Here is an 18,169-nt window from a genome sequence, read left to right as displayed (position 1 = left end):
TAGAACAAGAATAAAGACAACTATTGACATTGTATTGCTATTTTAGCTTTTATAACTGTCAAACTCTTTTAAAGAGGAGAAAACAAATACTGTCATGTGTCATTATGACAGGGCCTAAAGTCCTATCAATATTTAATGTCAGGGTGTTCATCCTCAAACTGCAAGGTAGTAGGTTTCATCCAGATGTGAGGTTTCCAATTTAAAACTCCTATCTTTTGCTCCGTTTACAGTGAGCGTCACGACGCCGGACTTTTAGATCACCGCAAACGGAGGAGGATGGATATGTTTTTACTAGTGGACGCTTCACTGTCTCATGAGCTGCCACAGAACCAGCAGCAGAAGTTGAGTTTGGAGACTTGATCCACTTCCTGAAAGTGTATTTACTTTGCTCAGTTTGCTGCAGCAGTTAAGGAACCGCTCATCTGCAGCGTAATGCTGTTCATCAGGTGCTGTGTGATTGTTCTGGAAGAGTCTTTCAACATTAAATGTTTTGGCGGAGGTCTGTGAATCACGAGTAGCCAGCTGCAGGGAAAGGTGCTTAACAGTGACATAAAAGAATGTGACGCACATTTTAGTAAAACAAATACAACAAAATAAACAGTTCCCTTGAAAAGATTTTTCACTTGGGAGCCGCAATGGAGGTGCGAAAGAGCCGCATACTGCTCCGGAGCCGCAGGTTTGCCGACCCCGCTTCAACCTGACTACATCTCTTCCTGCAAGTCAAGGCTCACGTTGTGTTTCTGACTCGCCACTTCAGCCAATCAAATGACTGCATCTTGTCTCGCAGGCTCGAAGGCGCATTGGAAAACGTGGAAATGTTTGTTTTTCTCTCTCTTCTGGGCTAGATATGTACTTTATTAATCCCAAAGGGGATTTTTATTTTTTATTTTGTAAGAAGATAGAAAATAATACGAATACGTTTTGAAATACGTTTTGAAATATATTGTGCAAAATTATTTTTCCGGATTGGTGGGGACAATTGTGTCTCTCCCAAACTTTGGTCGTGACTAGTCCCTATATGGACCATATGCAAACCTACGCCCTTGCTCTCAAAGCAGTAGGCCGACTGAAGCACCAGGTCAGTTTTTTCATTCCACACTTTACTAGTTTTAGTTACTAGAGACTAAACAAATTGTCTACTTTTGTTACTTTACTTACTTTTAAATAAGTTAGTAACTGATGTTTTGTTATGGTAAATTTGTTATGTATTAGATCACAGAACATAAAACATATTTAACGTGGCGTGGTTCTCCAGGACACAAATGGCTAACTGGGTGAGTCATCTCCAGTTATAGACAATAGACGATCTTCGGTTATAATCTCGCACATGCGCATGTTCAACAGGCAGTAATTTTTTGTGTAATAATATTATTGGTTGATTGAGTTGTTCCCATCTGTTATAATGCTACTTTAAAAGACTAATGTGTTTTCACAGTTTGGCCAAATAGCATGTCTATGTGGCTATAAAACGAAGAAGGAAGTTTGGTAGGTTACTCTCTCAAATTGATATGTTCGTCTTTAGTTGTAGAAACTAAACGGCTAAAAAATGTACGATAAATTAACGATGGAAATGGTTTATATTCATATGTAATTTAGTGGGATGTACGGTCAGCTATAACGACTTTGTCCCATTTTATTTATTACTCAATTGAACTGTTATTCAATTGAATTTCAGGTAACGCGTCTCTATCCGTTTACACACAAGATGATGAGCCTCCCGCTTCTTCCGGTTGGAACAGGAAGTAGTATTCCCGGAAGCTGTATTCCGTTGTTTACATCCTTCGAGGGGTCCAACCCGGGGTCCAGCTAGCGAACTGGAGAACTGCAATTCTGGCAGCTTTTTCATTTTTCAAAATGCCGGTTGACAGTTGATGTTGTTTATGTTTTCCTAACAGTTTTTATCTGTATTTCCTCTCTGTCGGTGTCCGGGCCATGGCTTTAGCTCACTGCTGGTGCCGTCTCTGGGTGACGTTGCCGCTCGTCCTGCTGCGGTGGCCCGGGCTGCTGATGGCGGCAGAGCAGGTCGCCCTGGTGGAGGTTTTCCTGGAGCAGCGGCCCGTCGTCAGCGCTCTGCTGCAGGGGGAGGTGGTGGAGTCCGGCAGGATCTCCGAGGACCGGGAAGAGCTGCAGGGAGCGCTGGTCCTAGTGAGTTGGGCAGAGGAGGGTCACAGTTGGTGCTCAGGGTGGTTTAAAAAAAGGGAAGAGAGGCATATTTTGGCTAAAAACTGTGAATTGTGAGCGCACCAGGGCTGACACTAATGAATTCGGTAATTTGCTGATATTTAAAAAAAAATCAAATAAAAAAGTCTCAAAAAAAGTCTAAAATGGCATGCATTTTACCAAAATAAGATACCAGAGCCCACAGTTATGCCCTCTTCAAACCAATGATAAATTCACCCAAAGTTTATAGCAAGGCGATATCCCCTTTTTGACATTTGAATAAACAGGTTGATGTCAAATGTTTCATAAATGAAAACCGTACAGATATTAGTCAATTTACATCTTTGCATGTGGAAAGCATAACCATGACGGTCAGAAGTAAACAGGAATGTGACATTTTGTCTATATACTGTGGTTTTTCATTAGAATTATCAATAATTAAATCAATTCCATAATGGTTGGCAGGGGACTTGCAGTTATTTTCTGACTTAAGTGGTTCTTCGACACGGGACACTTTCCGAGGAGCTTCCCGCACAAGTGTTCAGCTTTGTTTCTGTTCTAAGGTTCAGGTGGAGGAGGAGACACAGGCGAGCGGAGGAGTAACGGCAGAGGAGGACGTCATGGAGCAGGAGCTGTGGATTGGGGTGGTGCCGCTGGAGGTGGACGACAGCAAAGCCTCCACTGGAAACCAGGAGTCCTTTGCTGACGCTATGGTCAATAAAGTAAGAAGTTTAACTCACTCTAGAACAGAATTCTGCTGACCACGATATGGAGTCATACAACACACTCAACCTGCATCCTTCTCTGCTATAGATGAAGCGAGCGCTGGTCCTCGGAGCGTCGGCGCTGATCATTCTGGCTCTCAACCAAAAGACTGTCAGCGAGGTAAATCCTCTCAAACTCAGTCACCAGCCCTTTCTCTCGTTCTTTATCTCATCCTAGTGTTCTAAGAGAAGAGATCGTGGATCATATTGAATTTGGCCGGAAACTTTTTTTTTTTTAAACCTAGCTGAAAATGTAAGCTTTCAAGCCACTTTGTATTGGTCATATTTTATGACTGAAACATCTGTTTCTGTTGTAGATGGATCTGTCTCAGGTGCTGTCCAAGCCCATCATTGTGATCCAAACATCTGAAAATGTCACTAAGCTGATTGGAGCTCTGCTCAGGTACAGACATGTTATTTATTACCGCCAACATGGAACACATGGAGACTTTCACAAACACCTTTTCATTGTACCTCAGTTAATGATCTCTGCCGACACATTCAACACTGTCCTGCATACACTAGTAATTCAACAACAACCAGTATAGCAATTTAATCTCCAATTGTGTACTTCACCTCACTACTCTTTAAATTGTGTCTGTCTTTGGTCTGATATTTCCTGCTTGAATTGATAAATTAGTTAATTTTGTATGGCCAGCAATAGTTAGAGGTAACACAGCTGCAATCACTAGGAAGATTGATATTGAATATGCTATATTTTTTATATAGTATAACATATAAATCTAATATATATATATATACATATATATATATATATATATATGTTATATATATATATATATATATACATATATATATATATATATTATTACACTATATTAAACATAAATAAATGTATGCATTGTACACATAATCTTCCAACAAAAACTTTTAAACAATAGTTTAAAAAGTGTTTTTTTAAACAACAATTGTTTAAAAAAGCCAGAGTAACTTGATTCAATTTCCTTATTATAGATTAATCTGATCACTTATTTAATTTGATTACTTTTTTCTTTGTTTTCGGTGAACTGATTGGCCATAAAGCTCACAGACTGACCTCGATGTCGGGCAACAGCAACACGACCAAAATACCTTCAATGTTTCGTGACACTAATACACTGTTTCCTGAAATCCGTCACACAAGCTTAGAAAGTCCACTCTGGTTATTATTTGTGTACATTTAGTGCTGGAGAACCTTAATGGGTACTAAGTGACAGGTTCTCTCTCTGCAGGGGCCTTCAAGCCACAGCAAAAATCACATACAAGACGATCCTGCAGGACAACCTGGTGAGCGCCTCCATCTATCAGCTGACAAGTGTGTTTCTCAGATGTTAGCACCCTCCAGTGGTGAGTGAACAGATGACAGGCTGACAGCGCATGCTGCTGTGTGTCCGGGCAGGGAGCCACGCTCACGCTGTGGTCCAGCTGCGGCCGCTCGAGAGGAGGTCCGTACGGAGAGTGGCAGGGGGTCATCTGCACGGGAGAGACCAACTCTCAGGTCCAGGTGGGGGAGCCCGGACCAACACAATTGTTCTTTAAGTGTTTTACTTTAAGTTTCCCCTGCGGGGAACTCTTTGTCTGACGACTGTTATATCTTCTTAACATAATCCCTAAAGCTAGCAACCAGACAAAACACTCAATATTATTATTTGTATTATAATTAATAAAGTGAAAAAGATAGGGTTTGAAACAGTATTACAAAAATCTTGATAGACATCAATGTAGTTTAACTGTATTACGAAGTTTCTCTATCTTTTACTCTGGGCTGCGGGAAGGTTTTTCACAGGCTGCTGTTGCTGCAGCAACATTTATTGCATTTAAAAAAAACAATAACGCAATCCGTCGTGGGCATTTTAACTTTGCAGCGCGACTGATACTGATGATGTAACGGAATAGGTGATAAAGTACTGGCGTTCTTCTCTGTGTCCGTAGAAGTACCTGCAGCAGCTGTGGGACACGGTCCTCCTGGTGGCTCTGATCCTCAGCACGGGGGTCATCGTTCAGGCTCGGTGGCAGAACCAGGACCATCAGAGGAATGAGGACTTGGAGGTAAACTCAGAGTGCATTTCTTATGAATTAAGTAATTTTGCAGGTTAATAATAAAATGAAATCAACAAGCCAACCAGCAGTTTCTATGCTGCAGCATTAAAGTGACACACAAGCGCATCAATAATTATCGTAGAATTATATTATAACATACATTATTCTGAATCTAGCACTTTTACATTAGCTACTTTAAGTCTATTTTGAATGTAATACTTGTGTCCTTTTAATCATGGAAACATGTTTGAAAGCCGGCTTTTACAGACCAGTATCAGAGTATTTTTATATTGTGATACCACAGTTCATTTACAGTTGTTTTATTGGCCGACGGCCTGTCTAGTATAAACATAGTAACTGTTTTACTTTCCCGTATCTGTGATGTACTTTTGCTTCACGAGCAGTCGAAGTCGTACAATGTGGACACAATCTTTGTTGGTTCGCCCCTCTCCAAAGAACTTTTCTCCTGTCTCCGTGGGAGATAACTGTCGTGTGATGTTCCTCAGCTCTTTCCCAAACAGGACGTCCTGAAGAGAATGTTGTCCCTGAAGACCAAAACGTATCGGCAGCCCAAACCGCGGTGCGACCCGGTGGAGACCGACAACTGTGCAGTCTGTCTGGAGCCGTTCAACAACAACCAGGTCAGACCACACATCTACAGCCATGTAAAAACTGGATCAATTCCCCGGTTGAGTGCAGTAGGCGGTGACACGAGCTGCTGTTGTCGTCTCAGTGTCTACGGGTGCTGCCGTGTCTTCACGAGTACCACAGAGACTGTGTGGATCCCTGGCTGCTGCTGCATCACACCTGTCCTCTGTGCAAGCGCAGCATCCTCGGTGAGTTGAGTTACGCAACATGCTCTGGATATTCATAATTGCATACTATATTTCATTAATATGTAAAAACATACATAATGCTGTCGTATTTTTTATTTAAATGTAGTAGTAAATTATAAAAAGTGAAAATGAATTGAATCACTGTTTTCATCTATATTAAAACATTTCTCCTCCCCCTCCTCCAGGCAGCATTCGCAGAGACAGTTAACGGTCGCCTCACCTCCGTCGCCGCACAAGCACCGGGAAAGTCTCGTCTCTCCCTCAGTGACACCGACCTTTTTCTGACCTCGCCGCTTCCTCCTCCCAGCAAACGGGCGCCGGAAGCGAACACGAGCTCCTCCAAAGCAGCTGGTCGGGTCAGATTTTGACCCGTGACCTCCTGCTGAGTGCAGCAAGTCTCACAGACAATATTGTGAAGTACTGTAAAAGGTAGTACTGTTGTGTGTAAACAGTACTTCTTCCTGGGATCATGTTACTGTACACTTTATTTGAACGTTTTTAAATGCGTAAAGATGCAAAACCTTCACAATAACACCGTCTGCTCCGTTCCTGCCAACAGCGGAGACGTTCAGGTGTTAATGGCTGAAACCCAGCCAGTACTCAGAGTCAAAATGCTCCTGCGCGGACATTCAAAGCTTTATGGTTCGAGGAGCGGCATGTTGATCTACTGGTCAGTGTAAATGTCACTTTAGGTCCAAATGATGTCAATAAGCAACTTATTAACAGAGTAATAAACGTGACCAAAACTCATAGTTTGCTAATAATGCTAGTTGTTGAGTAGTAACTGAGCTACAGGTGGAAAGAGTGTTTGTACTTGTCCTTAACATGCCATTCATACATCAATACATTCATACAATACATATATATTCACTGCAGTGTGAAAAACACAAACACACCTTATTTATACTTTTAGTTGTGTATGTTTCAGTCACTAAATTAGTTACAGTTTATAAACTCCTCGTGATAGAGATGTCAAACAGGTTAGAAACATTTAAGAGTCTGTCCACAGTTGGCCCTTTTTTTATATTATATTTATCTGCTCATTTCCTTTTAGAAGGTCATCACACATGTCATGTGACGTACGGCTGCACAGGTAATAACTTTAACACCATCTTCTTATTAGTTGTGCAGACACGAGTGATGTCGTGTCTTCTCATTTTCTGTTTAGACAAGAAAGCAAATTAAGACTTAAAACAGAATAATCGGTAGGAATCTGTTAGTGTAACCAACTGTGCAGCCGTACTGTTGTGAAGTCTCAAACTAATTGTACTGTGAAAGGAGAAAAAAATCATTTGTCAGTGACAACTCAAACTCAAAAGGATGTCAAAAACATAGTGTTATTGTATTTATTTTATGTTTTGTCTTTTTTGCAACTCAAAAAAGCAATTACATGTGCGTTTGTTACAAAATGTTCCGATAGATCTGTTCTCTTCATAGAAAATAGTCTGTGCATGGCAACATGTAGGAGGTTTCCCCCGCAGCGAGTCTCTAAAGGCCACGAGGGCGCCGCTGTACGGCTCCTGCTTTCAAACACGACGGCAGCGTTACAAGTTTGATTTATTTTAGGAAGGCTGGACACCAGCAGTGTGAGCCGGCCGGGCGATATTCTCAATGCACTTGAACGTTACATGCAGGCGGCTTTAACACACAAGCTACTCGTAAGAGCGATGCTGATGCTGATGTCCAGACTAGATCACCGGGTCAGTTCATTGTTCTTCCAGCTACAGAAGGAACCACCGTCTCTTCAACAGGAAGAAAAGAAGAAAAAAAACTGATGTTGCTTCCTTTTACTCTTATGTTTATGTATGTCTATTTGATTATGGTGATGACGTCAAAGAAACATCTTAATAATAAACTAATTTGTTACTTGGCCAAAAGATTAAAAAGGTCTTATTCTTTGTCCTCAAGTCTCTGGCTGACTACTTTTTAAATGAGCTATAAAAAGAAAATAATTTCATACTTCGGGCCCGATCCCTAAAAGCAGATGTTCAGAGTCTTATATATGTGAAGATGCTTGGCAACATCCAATCTCAACAAAAGTCTGTCAACTAAAGCAACTTTTCATCAACTCAAAACCTTCTGTGGCTTTTCCATCAAGCAAAGACGATGACTTCCTGGGTGGACGAGTATGGCCACTAAAATCAAAGTGGACCACCTCCTGAGCCCGGGTTCTTCTTTCCCGTCAGACTCACGCCTCGGCCTCTTTCCTTCCCGCCATCGGTCCGTTTCCACTTCAAGCAGCCGGCTGCGAGGTCACGAGGGGATCATCCCTTTGTTCCTCTTACGGTCGGCCATGTTGCGGCGGTTGTGGTTGGCGCCGCGGCCCTTGTTGGCCTCCTTCTTGCGCCGGTCCAGCAATGTGTCCTGGTTTTGTCCGTGGCCTTTGGGCTGGCCCACCACGCTGCTGGGACGCTGCACCGGTCGGAAACTGGGAGCGAGTTTAGAGCGAATGAAGGGAAGTGAATGAAATGACTTACCGTGACAGACAATCAGTTTCTTTTTGCCTAGAACTTCTCTTTCCATATTTGCATCTTTTCAAGATATATATATATATATATATATATATATATATATATATATATATATATATATATATATATATATATATATATATATATATATATATATATATATATATATATATATATATATCTTTTCAAGATATAGATATATATATATATATCTTTTCAAGATATATATATATATATATATATATATATATATATCTTTTCAAGATATATATATATATATATATATAGATATATATATATATATATATATATAGATATATATATATATATATATATAGATATATATATATATATATATATAGATATATAGATATATAGATATATATATATATATATATAGATATATAGATATATATATATATATATATATATATATATATATATAGATATATATATATATATATATATATATATATATATATATATATATATATATATATATATATATATATATATATATATATATATATATATATATATATATATATATATATATATATATATAGTAAAATTACAATTCACAACATTTTATGACATGACTTTAATTACATACTCTAACTTATTTCCATTTTTTGTGAAACTATAGCAGCTTTTTATACTATGATCGTGCCTTTTTCATACTAGAAAATTACATTTTGAAAAATATGAAAATAGTCATATAGCATAAAATATTATACTGTGCTCTATTCATGCATATAATTGCTTTTTATTTCCAACTTTTTACATTTTTATGGCGTAGGAGGACAAATAGACTGATATCTTATCGATGATGACATTAACACATCATAGTCATAATAAACTGATCTTTTCAATCTGCGTCATGATGAAAATAACTTGGGCCAAAGAGCTAGAATGTCCTTTGGGCTCGAACACTAAAGGGTCATTTACACTCGGGTTTTACGGAGAGACGCAAGCACTCAAGACACGCATGGACCCCCCTGCGCAGTCCCATCAGCCATCTTGCGTGCGTCACCCAACTATCCATTCTGACTGTCCATCAAAGCACCGCGAGCCATTCGCAGCAGCAAGACTGTGATTGGTCCGCTAACCACGTCCTTTCTGAGTCTCACATTTACGGTTTCATAGCATAATACCGCTGTTTTTAAAAGCCGTAGCAGAAACACGAACAATGGATCCCGTTGAAGAACGTTTGGCTGAAGAGGTCCACAAACATGAGCATTTATAAAACCCGTCTGACGGAGTATCAGGACACGCAGATGGTGGTGAATTCCTGCAGCAAGCTATCGGTGAACGTTGGTGTGCAGGTCGACTCTAAACGGTCGTTGCCCCGCCTGCTGTTCTGGAGTATAAAAAAGGCGGGAACTCTAAACCAAAACGAGTTCGTCGATGCAACTGCGTGGCCAGACACAGTTGTAGTTGCGAGAGTGTGTATCGGCCTTAAAAGCAGACGTTTCTTACCCTTTCCTTTGATGCATGGCGGCTCTTCTAGCGTCGGCCCTCTCCCTCAGCAGAGCCGGGTCCTGAACAAACTGGTCCCTGTTCACATTGTTCTGAAACACAAATGACTCGCATGTTAACGCCTGAAAAAAGGAATGACCAAACATTTCATTGTGAAAATGACTTTATGAACTCAAAAGGCTCGAATGCATGTAAAGCAAATTATTTTTGTCGAAGGTCGAAATTCAAACTACTTGCATAATCATCCTGGAAGAGTAAACGGCTATACACACAGAACATGGGCTCTCTCTGTAATGCTGGAGCTCAGTACCTGCAGTGTCTCCTCCTCCTCATCATCTTCGCCCTCCTCCTCCAATTCTGGTTTGTTTCCTTTTCTCAGTATCTGTGGAATCGTGAAAGGCCTGCAAAGAAACCAACCACACACACACACACACACGGAAAATAAAAATGAAAAGAAGCTTCTGAATATTTCGCATTCAGCAAGATTAAAACTTATTAACAAATAAGTCTATGGAAAATATTCTTGTGTATTCTTTGTAACAGGAATTTGTGCAGTATACGTGTGAGTATATAAAGCCATAAGGAACCCTATATTGTTGTTTTAATAAAAGTAAACTTACTTTATCGGGACTGGAAAGTGGTCAAGTTTTTTTTAACAGTAGTTATCATCAATACCAAGCTCCTTTTGTCAAATAATTAGTTCTAATAATTAATAGAAACAAATATATTTAACAAACCAATATCTAAATATATCTTTTGATTTAGAGAATGTGATTTTACAAGACGGAGGTTTTATATGTGTGTAAATAATAAGATAATTAACCAAAGAAAAGTTTTGTCTTTTCGCTCTTGGGCCTTAATCTCGGGTCAAGGACTTCCTGACTGTGACCTGATGCCCAAAAAACACATTTCAACAACAGGTGTGCGTTGATCTACCTTCTGCTCAGTAAACTGTCTCCGTCCAGGTCGTTGGCTCCCACTTGGCTTATGTCGTACGTGTCGTCGTACTCGTCGTCGTAGGCGTCCAGGCCGTAGGCTTCCCCGCTGTCACCGGGCTCAATGACGACCTCGTCCACCACCGTCTCGTAGGCCTGATATCGAGCCTTCTGCTCCGCTATGTGCTGCTTGTCGTCCAGTGTCTCTCGAGCGCTTTCCCCTTTCCTGCAGGAGGAAGAAACCACAACAAGCCTGAGCTCAGGCAGGCTTACCAGTTCTTCACCGTCTTTGAATACAAAGTGATAAATAGGATGGAAATGGTTTTAAATAACGCTTTTTTTCACCTCCTGAGGATCTGGCACTTGAATCAGGTAAAATGTGCAGGCACAAACGTAGTGCTCACCTCCTGCCTTTCCAGATGCGAGACATGTCCACCTGGTCTCTGCGGAAAACGTCAAACTCGTCGTCATCGAACACGTTGGATCTGACGTTCAGAACGTCTGGAAGCTCCTCCTTCACTGGCCTGAAGGGACAGAAGCAGAAGAATGGGCTCAAAGATTGAGGCGGCGCCCATGATGTCAGCATCTTGTTAAATATTTGTACAGTATGGCTGCAACAATTTTATTTTGCACATTTAAAGCTTCTATTGATGTTTTTGAATGACGCTTTTAATGTCCGTGATATTTGACATCGTCATCACGAGGGCTGGGCAAAATTGAAAAAAATCTAACTGATTAATCGCATGATTTTTTTCAGTAGTAAGGGTCCCTGTTAGGGACAAGTCACTCCTTCTTTTGCGACGCAGCGGATGTGTTGGACCGGCAGAAGTCTCTTAGCAGAAACATCGATGCTGGTCTGTTGCCGTCATCGTGCCGTAGTTTGCCGACCCATTAGTTAACGAATTATAAAAGATTTGACACCGTTAAAAAGATTTCAGCGTTGATGCATTTTTAACTAGCCCAGCCTGAAGTATCACCCTAAAAATAAGTAATTCATGGTGCTGTTAGATTTCATCGCGACAGCCCTGTTTATAGAATTAAATTAAAGAATTAATATCGGTTTATCCGCGTCTTCATTTGCAATTGTGCAGAAATACTGTGGTTAAACAGAAAAAACACACAAAAGCACCAAAGCATTCAACTTTTGTTTTAGAATTAAAATGTCCACCTTACGGAAGAAGCTTCCAACCATTTGGTACAGCTCCTTGTACAAATATTGTTATACAATTAACGGGTAAATAATCTAACATAATATGCAACTAGAATAACCGCCTGACAGGTGTGTCTCGCCGCATACCAGTCACGTTGTAGTTTTCCTCCAGGTCTGTCCAAACTGTCTCGCTTTACAATGTAATCCTTTTAAACATTCACGTACAATTTTCACCATTAGCATCTGGATTTGTAAGTTAAGGCCAGAAATGTGTGTGTGTGTGTGTGTGTGTGTGGTGTCACCTTGGCATGGCCCGGTCCAGTTTCTCCAGGCTGGGGGTCAGGCGGTCCTCCAGGATGTTGTTGATGACGAGCTCGGAGCTGTTGTCGTACTCATGCAGGCATGCCAGCAGGAAGCCTTCGCCCAAATCCGGCAGCAGGTCCTTGATACACGACAGCAGAGACTCCAGCTCCGCCTCGCTCACCGCACAGCCGGCGGCCTGACAACACACAGATGGCGCCGAATTTATTCGTGGCTTTCATATTTCTGCTGAATCTGCACTTTTATCTGTCTTGTTTTATCTTTGATTTACTTATTTTAATGCCTTGAAAAAACACATTCAAGTGAAACCCTTTTGTTGTATCACATTCCCAACGTGCACCTTGATTTTTAAAGTATGTTTGGCCTTGAATCTAACTGAAACGTTTTGTATTTAGAAATGTCTTGTTTGCTCGACAGCAATAAAAAGGTTGTGGTTTACTTCTTCCCTCTTTTTACATTAAGATTAACATTAGAAACAGAACAACAAGATGATTAGAAGATAGTTATAAACTAGAAACTATTTTGATAATGTAATAAGAGCTTTAGCAATTAAAATAAAAAAGTTTCAGCTTACCAAATCTGACGATTTGATGCTTTTCTTACAGCCAACATTATGATGATTACCAATGATGATGGAGACATGACACTCATGTCACACTTCTTCAATCAGTTGGAACTCACATTGTTTTCTTTTTGGGGAACATCCATCATGGCCTGTGCTCCCCTCAGACTCTCTCCTCCTTCTGGCACCGAAGCCTCCTGAAGTATAAAGCTTGATGAGGAGGATGAAGCAGCTGGAGCTGCTCCCCGATGCTGTATCTGGTTGTGTGACCTCCGTCTCCCCACACTGTCCCAGGCACTCTCCACCCCCTGGAGCAGGTAGGACGTCCTGGTCTCATCTCTTTTGGGAAGCAGGCGGTTAAGGAAACTAAACGACTAAAACTAGAGACTGAGATGTTTATCAATTAAACAAGTGAAAGCGGCATTAGTAGTGCCTAATATCTACTTAAATAACAGTACAAATCCAACTCTTCAAAGCAGTTTGATTTTCATTGTGCTTTTGTTGCATGTTCGTCCCTTTAAAACCGTCGTTGGACTTCAGACGGCCAGATGCTTTCAGCGCATTTCGGGCCCTAAACCCTGAAGCTGGTTTTCCCAAAGCTACCGCTTTGGGCTCGATCAGGATACATGACAGGCAGGGCCTGTTGCAGGAGGCTGATGTCGTCGGCGATGGGAAACTGCTCATCGTAGTCCGTCAAGAACCTGCATGGATAAACAAAACACAAACCCCTTCATATGCACTTCTGAGTCTCAGAAGTGAGCTCAACCAGTAATCTTTTCTTCTTCTTTTTTTTTTTTTTTACCTTTTCTCAGGTAAAAAAGAGGTGAAATGTTGTAGGAGCTCCTCTGCAAAGGTTTGCATGTTTTCTCCCCTGCAAAGCAACAAAATCCAGCAAAATTAATTTGAGTGTGTGTAATGCCAACTATCCCAAGATGCATGCTGAGAGTCTGGACGTCTCACCCCTCCAGGATGGGCTGTAGGCAGGTGTGGTGCAGCAGCAGGTGAGCCATCTCCACTATCTTACGACAGGAGTGGGACAACCTCTTCCACAAGTCCTCCTGAAGACTAGAGGAGGGTTTGAGTGATTATCATCCCTTTAGGTAATCAGCGAGTGGGTCTCCATCTTTTGGCCTTTTTAAAAAAAGTATTAAATGAATCAGAAACTCACCCTTTGTCGTCAAAGTTTCTCTTCCTCACCGCCTTCTCGAGGTCAGGCACGGCGGTCTCATAAAACGAGGTCAGTCTGCCAGGTGATACACAAAAGAAAACATGATCACGAGAAGCTTTATTTCGAAGGTGTGGCTGCAGTACTTGAAGGTTATTTCATCCGTGTACCTGCTGAGGAAACCATGGGAGTGGAAGCTGGAGCAGGCGGTAGGGAAGATGTCCAGGAAAGCATGGATGGTGGTGGTGGAGTCACACAGGTATAGAACAAGATCCACAAGATCCTGGGACAGAAAAGACATTATGAACATTATTAAAGACATAAAGCAGTGGGTTTTATTCCAGATGAAACTACTGCGCGTCACCGTTAGTAAATCAGATCACTGAATATCTTAATGTAACAGTCCAGTTTTCATCAACTCTGATTAAAGACCTTTTTAACGCAAGAAACCCAAAATATTTCATCTGTTACAATGTAAAAAATAAATAAAAGAAAAAAGCATGTGTTTTGCTTAAATCCCACAGATATGCGAATATATTCAATTCAAAATTAAAATACAAAGACATAAAATACAAAATGGTCAACCCATTTAGGGTCTGGATTTGAAGACTTTCTTAACTTATGGACAAACAAGATTTCTAAAGAAAACAATGAAATTGCAATTGTAAGACTAAAAATCGAGGAATTTTCACCTTTTGCATATATCAGCCTTGTGTCCAAGGAGGGCATGATATATTTATTGAGGCTTAAAACAGCAAGTCATCCTCCTCATTTTGTTAAAAAAATAAGAGCTTAAGACGGGTAATCAATCAGGTTTTATCTCGTAGAGAAGGTATTTAGACGCCAGAGGAGACTGTTTGGTGGAGTACGGTGTAATGTGTGTGTTTGTAGATGCGTGCCTCAGTCTGACCTGCTGGCTCATGGTCATGACAGTGGGCTTTTTGTGCGAGTTCAGCTTCATCGGCTCCATAGCCGTGGCTCCCTCACAGAAGAGACCACACTTATCCAGGATGGTGTCGAACACCTGAAGAGGGTCGCGAAGAAAAAAAGTAAGTCAATTATCTGTAGTCTTACAAAAAGACACTTACAAACAAACAACATTTTAGCTTTGTGTCGTGAAGTTTTACACTGTTCAATTACTGTTTTTAAATGTGAGCTTACCTGTAACACAGTCGGAACGGTCTCAATCAAGTCGATGTAGTAAGACGGCTGCTGGGTAAAGATGTTGTCTGAAAATGTTTTAAAAAGATTAAAAACTACCAATTTTAAACTCCATATTTACATCACAAAATGTTCAATTTACGTCATCAAAACAGTCTATAATGATTAAAAACAGCTCACCAATCATCTTGTGCAGCAGTTGGCTGTTGCCCTTCCCAAAGAGCACACACAGATCCAGGATTTTGGGAATGTCAAACAGGAAGTTCTCATAGATGATTTCTCCAAACACAGCCGGGGTGAGGAAGTTCTCCTGAGAAAGCGCAGCACAAAGCAACAGGTTCAACAGTGTGTCGTAGCCGCGTACTTAGGAGTGTCATCGACAGATGCTATCATTACTCATTTTAATGTACTAAACAAACAATGACTGGTATTTCTGATTCATAGACCCTCTCCTGGAGTTCATTTTTCTTGGTACTGCTCCGACCTTTGACTCTTTGTGTGTGGCCATCCGGAGAAAAGTCAAGAAGACTGCCCTATGGACAGAGCGCTGCATGTCAACCACCGCCGGAGAGGAGGGCAAGGTGGCGAGGTCGAGGCCGCGAGGAGCGTGGTGCAGGTACGAGTCCAGGCACCGCTGCAGAGACTCATCAAACACCACCTGGTGGAGGAGGTAATAGAAAAATTTGAATCGGCAGTGCGTTTCTTTTACATTCTTCTTGCAGCCTTTGTGGCTCAGACAGACAGCTGCACATTTTTGGTCTCTCACCTGACACCAGAACTTGTCATGGGGCAGCGCGAGCAGCCAATCCAGGTCCTCCGTGATGAATTTGGCATGTTCCAAGAACTCCTCCGCCTCGGCGGGAGAGCCGTCCTCTGGCAGGGATTTGTAAGGCACGAAACAACGCTCCTCCTTCCTGGTCGGGTGCTGATGCAGAGAAAGGAAAAAAAACGCAGCGTTTGACTCATGAAACGGATCTCTGCGAGAGGCAAGTTAGGTGATTCCTGTAGCCACAGACCGACTGAGGCGCTGGGACTCACCAGTGCCGGCAGCGTTTGCTCTTTCCCCAGCGATCCCGGCTCCGTCACCTGCTGCTCATCCAGTGGCACTCGGGCGCAGGCCATCGCTTCTCCCTCTCTAGTTCTTCTATTGAATCACAGCAACACGAAGAGATTCAAAATACACGTCTGCTTCTGTATGTTGGTCATTTCAGCGTACTTGTAGGTGTTCAAAGTTAAATGATGTATATTCACATTTTTTAAATAATATTTTTAGATTAGTAAGTAGATATTCAGACCCCGAACACACAACAAGCTTTGATTTTAGTAAAATTGCTTTATGAGAATTCAAAGGATACTCATTTCATGTATTTGATTGTGATGTAAAATATATACTGCGATAAATTTGATAAAATTCCAAGTAATGGAGTAAAAAGTACAATGTTTCCCTCTGAGATGTAGTGGAGTAGAAGTACAGTTGCATACAATGGAAAGTGCAATCCCAAATTGTACTTCAGTACAGTGCTTTAGTAAATACAGTACAGTACATTCAACATATGATGTAAAACAACGCATGTTGTTGGACAGTGTAAGAAAACCTATCTGTCGGGTAATTAAATCCAAACATATGTTTCACTACACTTACTTACAGCTCTACATCTAACCTCACATACCCAAACATGTACTACAAATGTAATACTACATCTGCACTGCGTATTATGAGCATAGTGTCCACACTGTATCCAGAGTATTTAACAACAGTTTATTCCACTATATTTTATTCTGTACATTATTCTGAACGTGACTGTGCACCTTCTGGCTGCTGTAGTCTCGGTAAATTGCACATTAACTGCAATTTACAATTCCCCTTTAACGTTACATGACTGACAGAAGAGCAAGTGATCCAAACGGCTGAATCAAAGGGAGACCCCGTTAGCTAACTAGGAGTCTCCCATTAGTTAACTAAAGGGAGTAAGTTAACTAACCTAGCTAACAACAGTTTGAAAGCGACGAACAGACTCCTGACAGCACGTAAATGAATGAAGAGGAGCTAACGTCAATGTAACGTGGCGGACCAGCCGGCGACTTTGCGCCTCGTCCTCTTGTGACACGCGCAGTTGTAACGTCCCGGGACATTATTACTGTATTACAATAAGTTGGTTAAATATACATCCGTTCACCTGTTAACGCGACTCTCTTGTAGCTTGTTCAAAGGCCATCTCGTCGAAGTCGTCGCTGCTATCGACAGTTTCGTTACTAAACGGAATTCTAAATCACCTGTGTTGGACCCGGAAGTGACGACGACGTGTGTTGATTCAGTCTTTACTCTGCTGCCCCCTGGTGGGCACCAGAGCGCAGCACAATACAAATTAAAGTATAGACATGACCTGTTAACTTTGGGTTTGTCTGTCATGAAAAGTATTTTATTTGCATCCTATCCAGCTTATTTTGTGGTGATGATAGTAATTAAGTAAATTTGCTTAATACTCAGGTACTTAAGTACAGATTTAGAAAACATCCTTGTGCAAAAACCCTGCAACACTATTTATTCATAAGCAACCCAACCTGTAAATATCTCATACTTTAAAATGTACCTAAACACAGTACTTGCGTATATGTACTTACCATATTGTATTTTCCACTTCTGAATAGTTATATTTTCTTTGAGTACTTCCTTATTCTACTACTGGATATGTCTACTACGGAACACTTCAGACGGAAATATTGTACTTCTGTTTATTAGATTACATACCGAGACATTCAACATTTTCTTAGAACCCTCCAATAATAAGTATAACCTTTCCTGTGTTTAAAAGTTATATATTTACAGGCATCATACAATAACTTCTACAGCTGTAAACTTCATTTCCACAAAAGCAAAAAAAGATGAGCAGATTCAAAAAGAAAAATGTGGATAAAGAAGTCCTTGTATTGTTTTATTCCTGTTTAACTCACTTACGCCTTTAAAAGAACCAACATGCTTGCTGCTGGTACAAAGTACATCTGCTATCTAGTATAATATCCCACCTGTGTACTGATTGAAGCTACGTCTTCAGAGAGGACAGAAGGGAGAAAAGCTCATTTGCACAGAAAATAAAGAGGAAGACTAAACAAGACAATAATGACGC

At 40.9% G+C, this 18,169-nt stretch overlaps 2 protein-coding genes across 4 annotated transcripts; one reads left to right on the top strand and one right to left on the bottom strand.

Annotated features, from left to right (window-relative positions):
• Positions 1–1,405: 1,405 nt before the first annotated feature.
• Positions 1,406–6,564, top strand: rnf215 (ring finger protein 215). Of its 3 annotated transcripts, none has more exons than XM_068604457.1 (11): positions 1,406–1,485; positions 1,676–2,145; positions 2,724–2,882; positions 2,974–3,045; positions 3,242–3,327; positions 4,157–4,211; positions 4,324–4,428; positions 4,857–4,973; positions 5,486–5,605; positions 5,698–5,800; positions 5,990–6,564. In XM_068604457.1, exons 2-11 carry the CDS (start codon positions 1,933–1,935, stop codon positions 6,166–6,168), a joined length of 1,209 nt encoding a protein of 402 aa, XP_068460558.1. In that variant the 5' UTR covers positions 1,406–1,485; positions 1,676–1,932; the 3' UTR covers positions 6,169–6,564. The 3 variants fall into 3 exon arrangements, with proteins under 3 accessions (XP_068460558.1, XP_068460557.1, XP_068460559.1); XM_068604456.1 differs by having other exon boundaries at positions 1,407–1,485; positions 5,471–5,605; XM_068604458.1 differs by having other exon boundaries at positions 1,409–1,485; positions 5,471–5,605; positions 5,986–6,139.
• Positions 6,565–7,123: 559 nt separating this feature from the next.
• Positions 7,124–17,276, bottom strand: ascc2 (activating signal cointegrator 1 complex subunit 2). The gene is made up of 19 exons (XM_068604451.1): positions 17,222–17,276; positions 16,083–16,188; positions 15,811–15,969; positions 15,529–15,702; positions 15,225–15,354; positions 15,045–15,112; positions 14,794–14,907; positions 14,054–14,166; positions 13,887–13,961; positions 13,679–13,783; positions 13,521–13,589; positions 13,345–13,419; positions 12,838–13,057; positions 12,138–12,334; positions 11,090–11,209; positions 10,687–10,911; positions 10,061–10,151; positions 9,751–9,842; positions 7,124–8,228 (listed from the first exon to the last, which is right to left on the bottom strand). Exons 2-19 carry the CDS (start codon positions 16,164–16,166, stop codon positions 8,054–8,056), a joined length of 2,286 nt encoding a protein of 761 aa, XP_068460552.1. The 5' UTR covers positions 16,167–16,188; positions 17,222–17,276; the 3' UTR covers positions 7,124–8,053.
• Positions 17,277–18,169: the final 893 nt, after the last annotated feature.

The sequence above is a fragment of the Clinocottus analis genome, unplaced genomic scaffold, assembly GCF_023055335.1.
Source record: "Clinocottus analis isolate CAN_PGR_092001 unplaced genomic scaffold, fCliAna1.0.p SCAF_7, whole genome shotgun sequence".
NCBI classification, from domain to species: domain Eukaryota; kingdom Metazoa; phylum Chordata; class Actinopteri; order Perciformes; family Cottidae; genus Clinocottus; species Clinocottus analis.
This window is presented reverse-complemented; position numbering and strand designations above follow the sequence as displayed.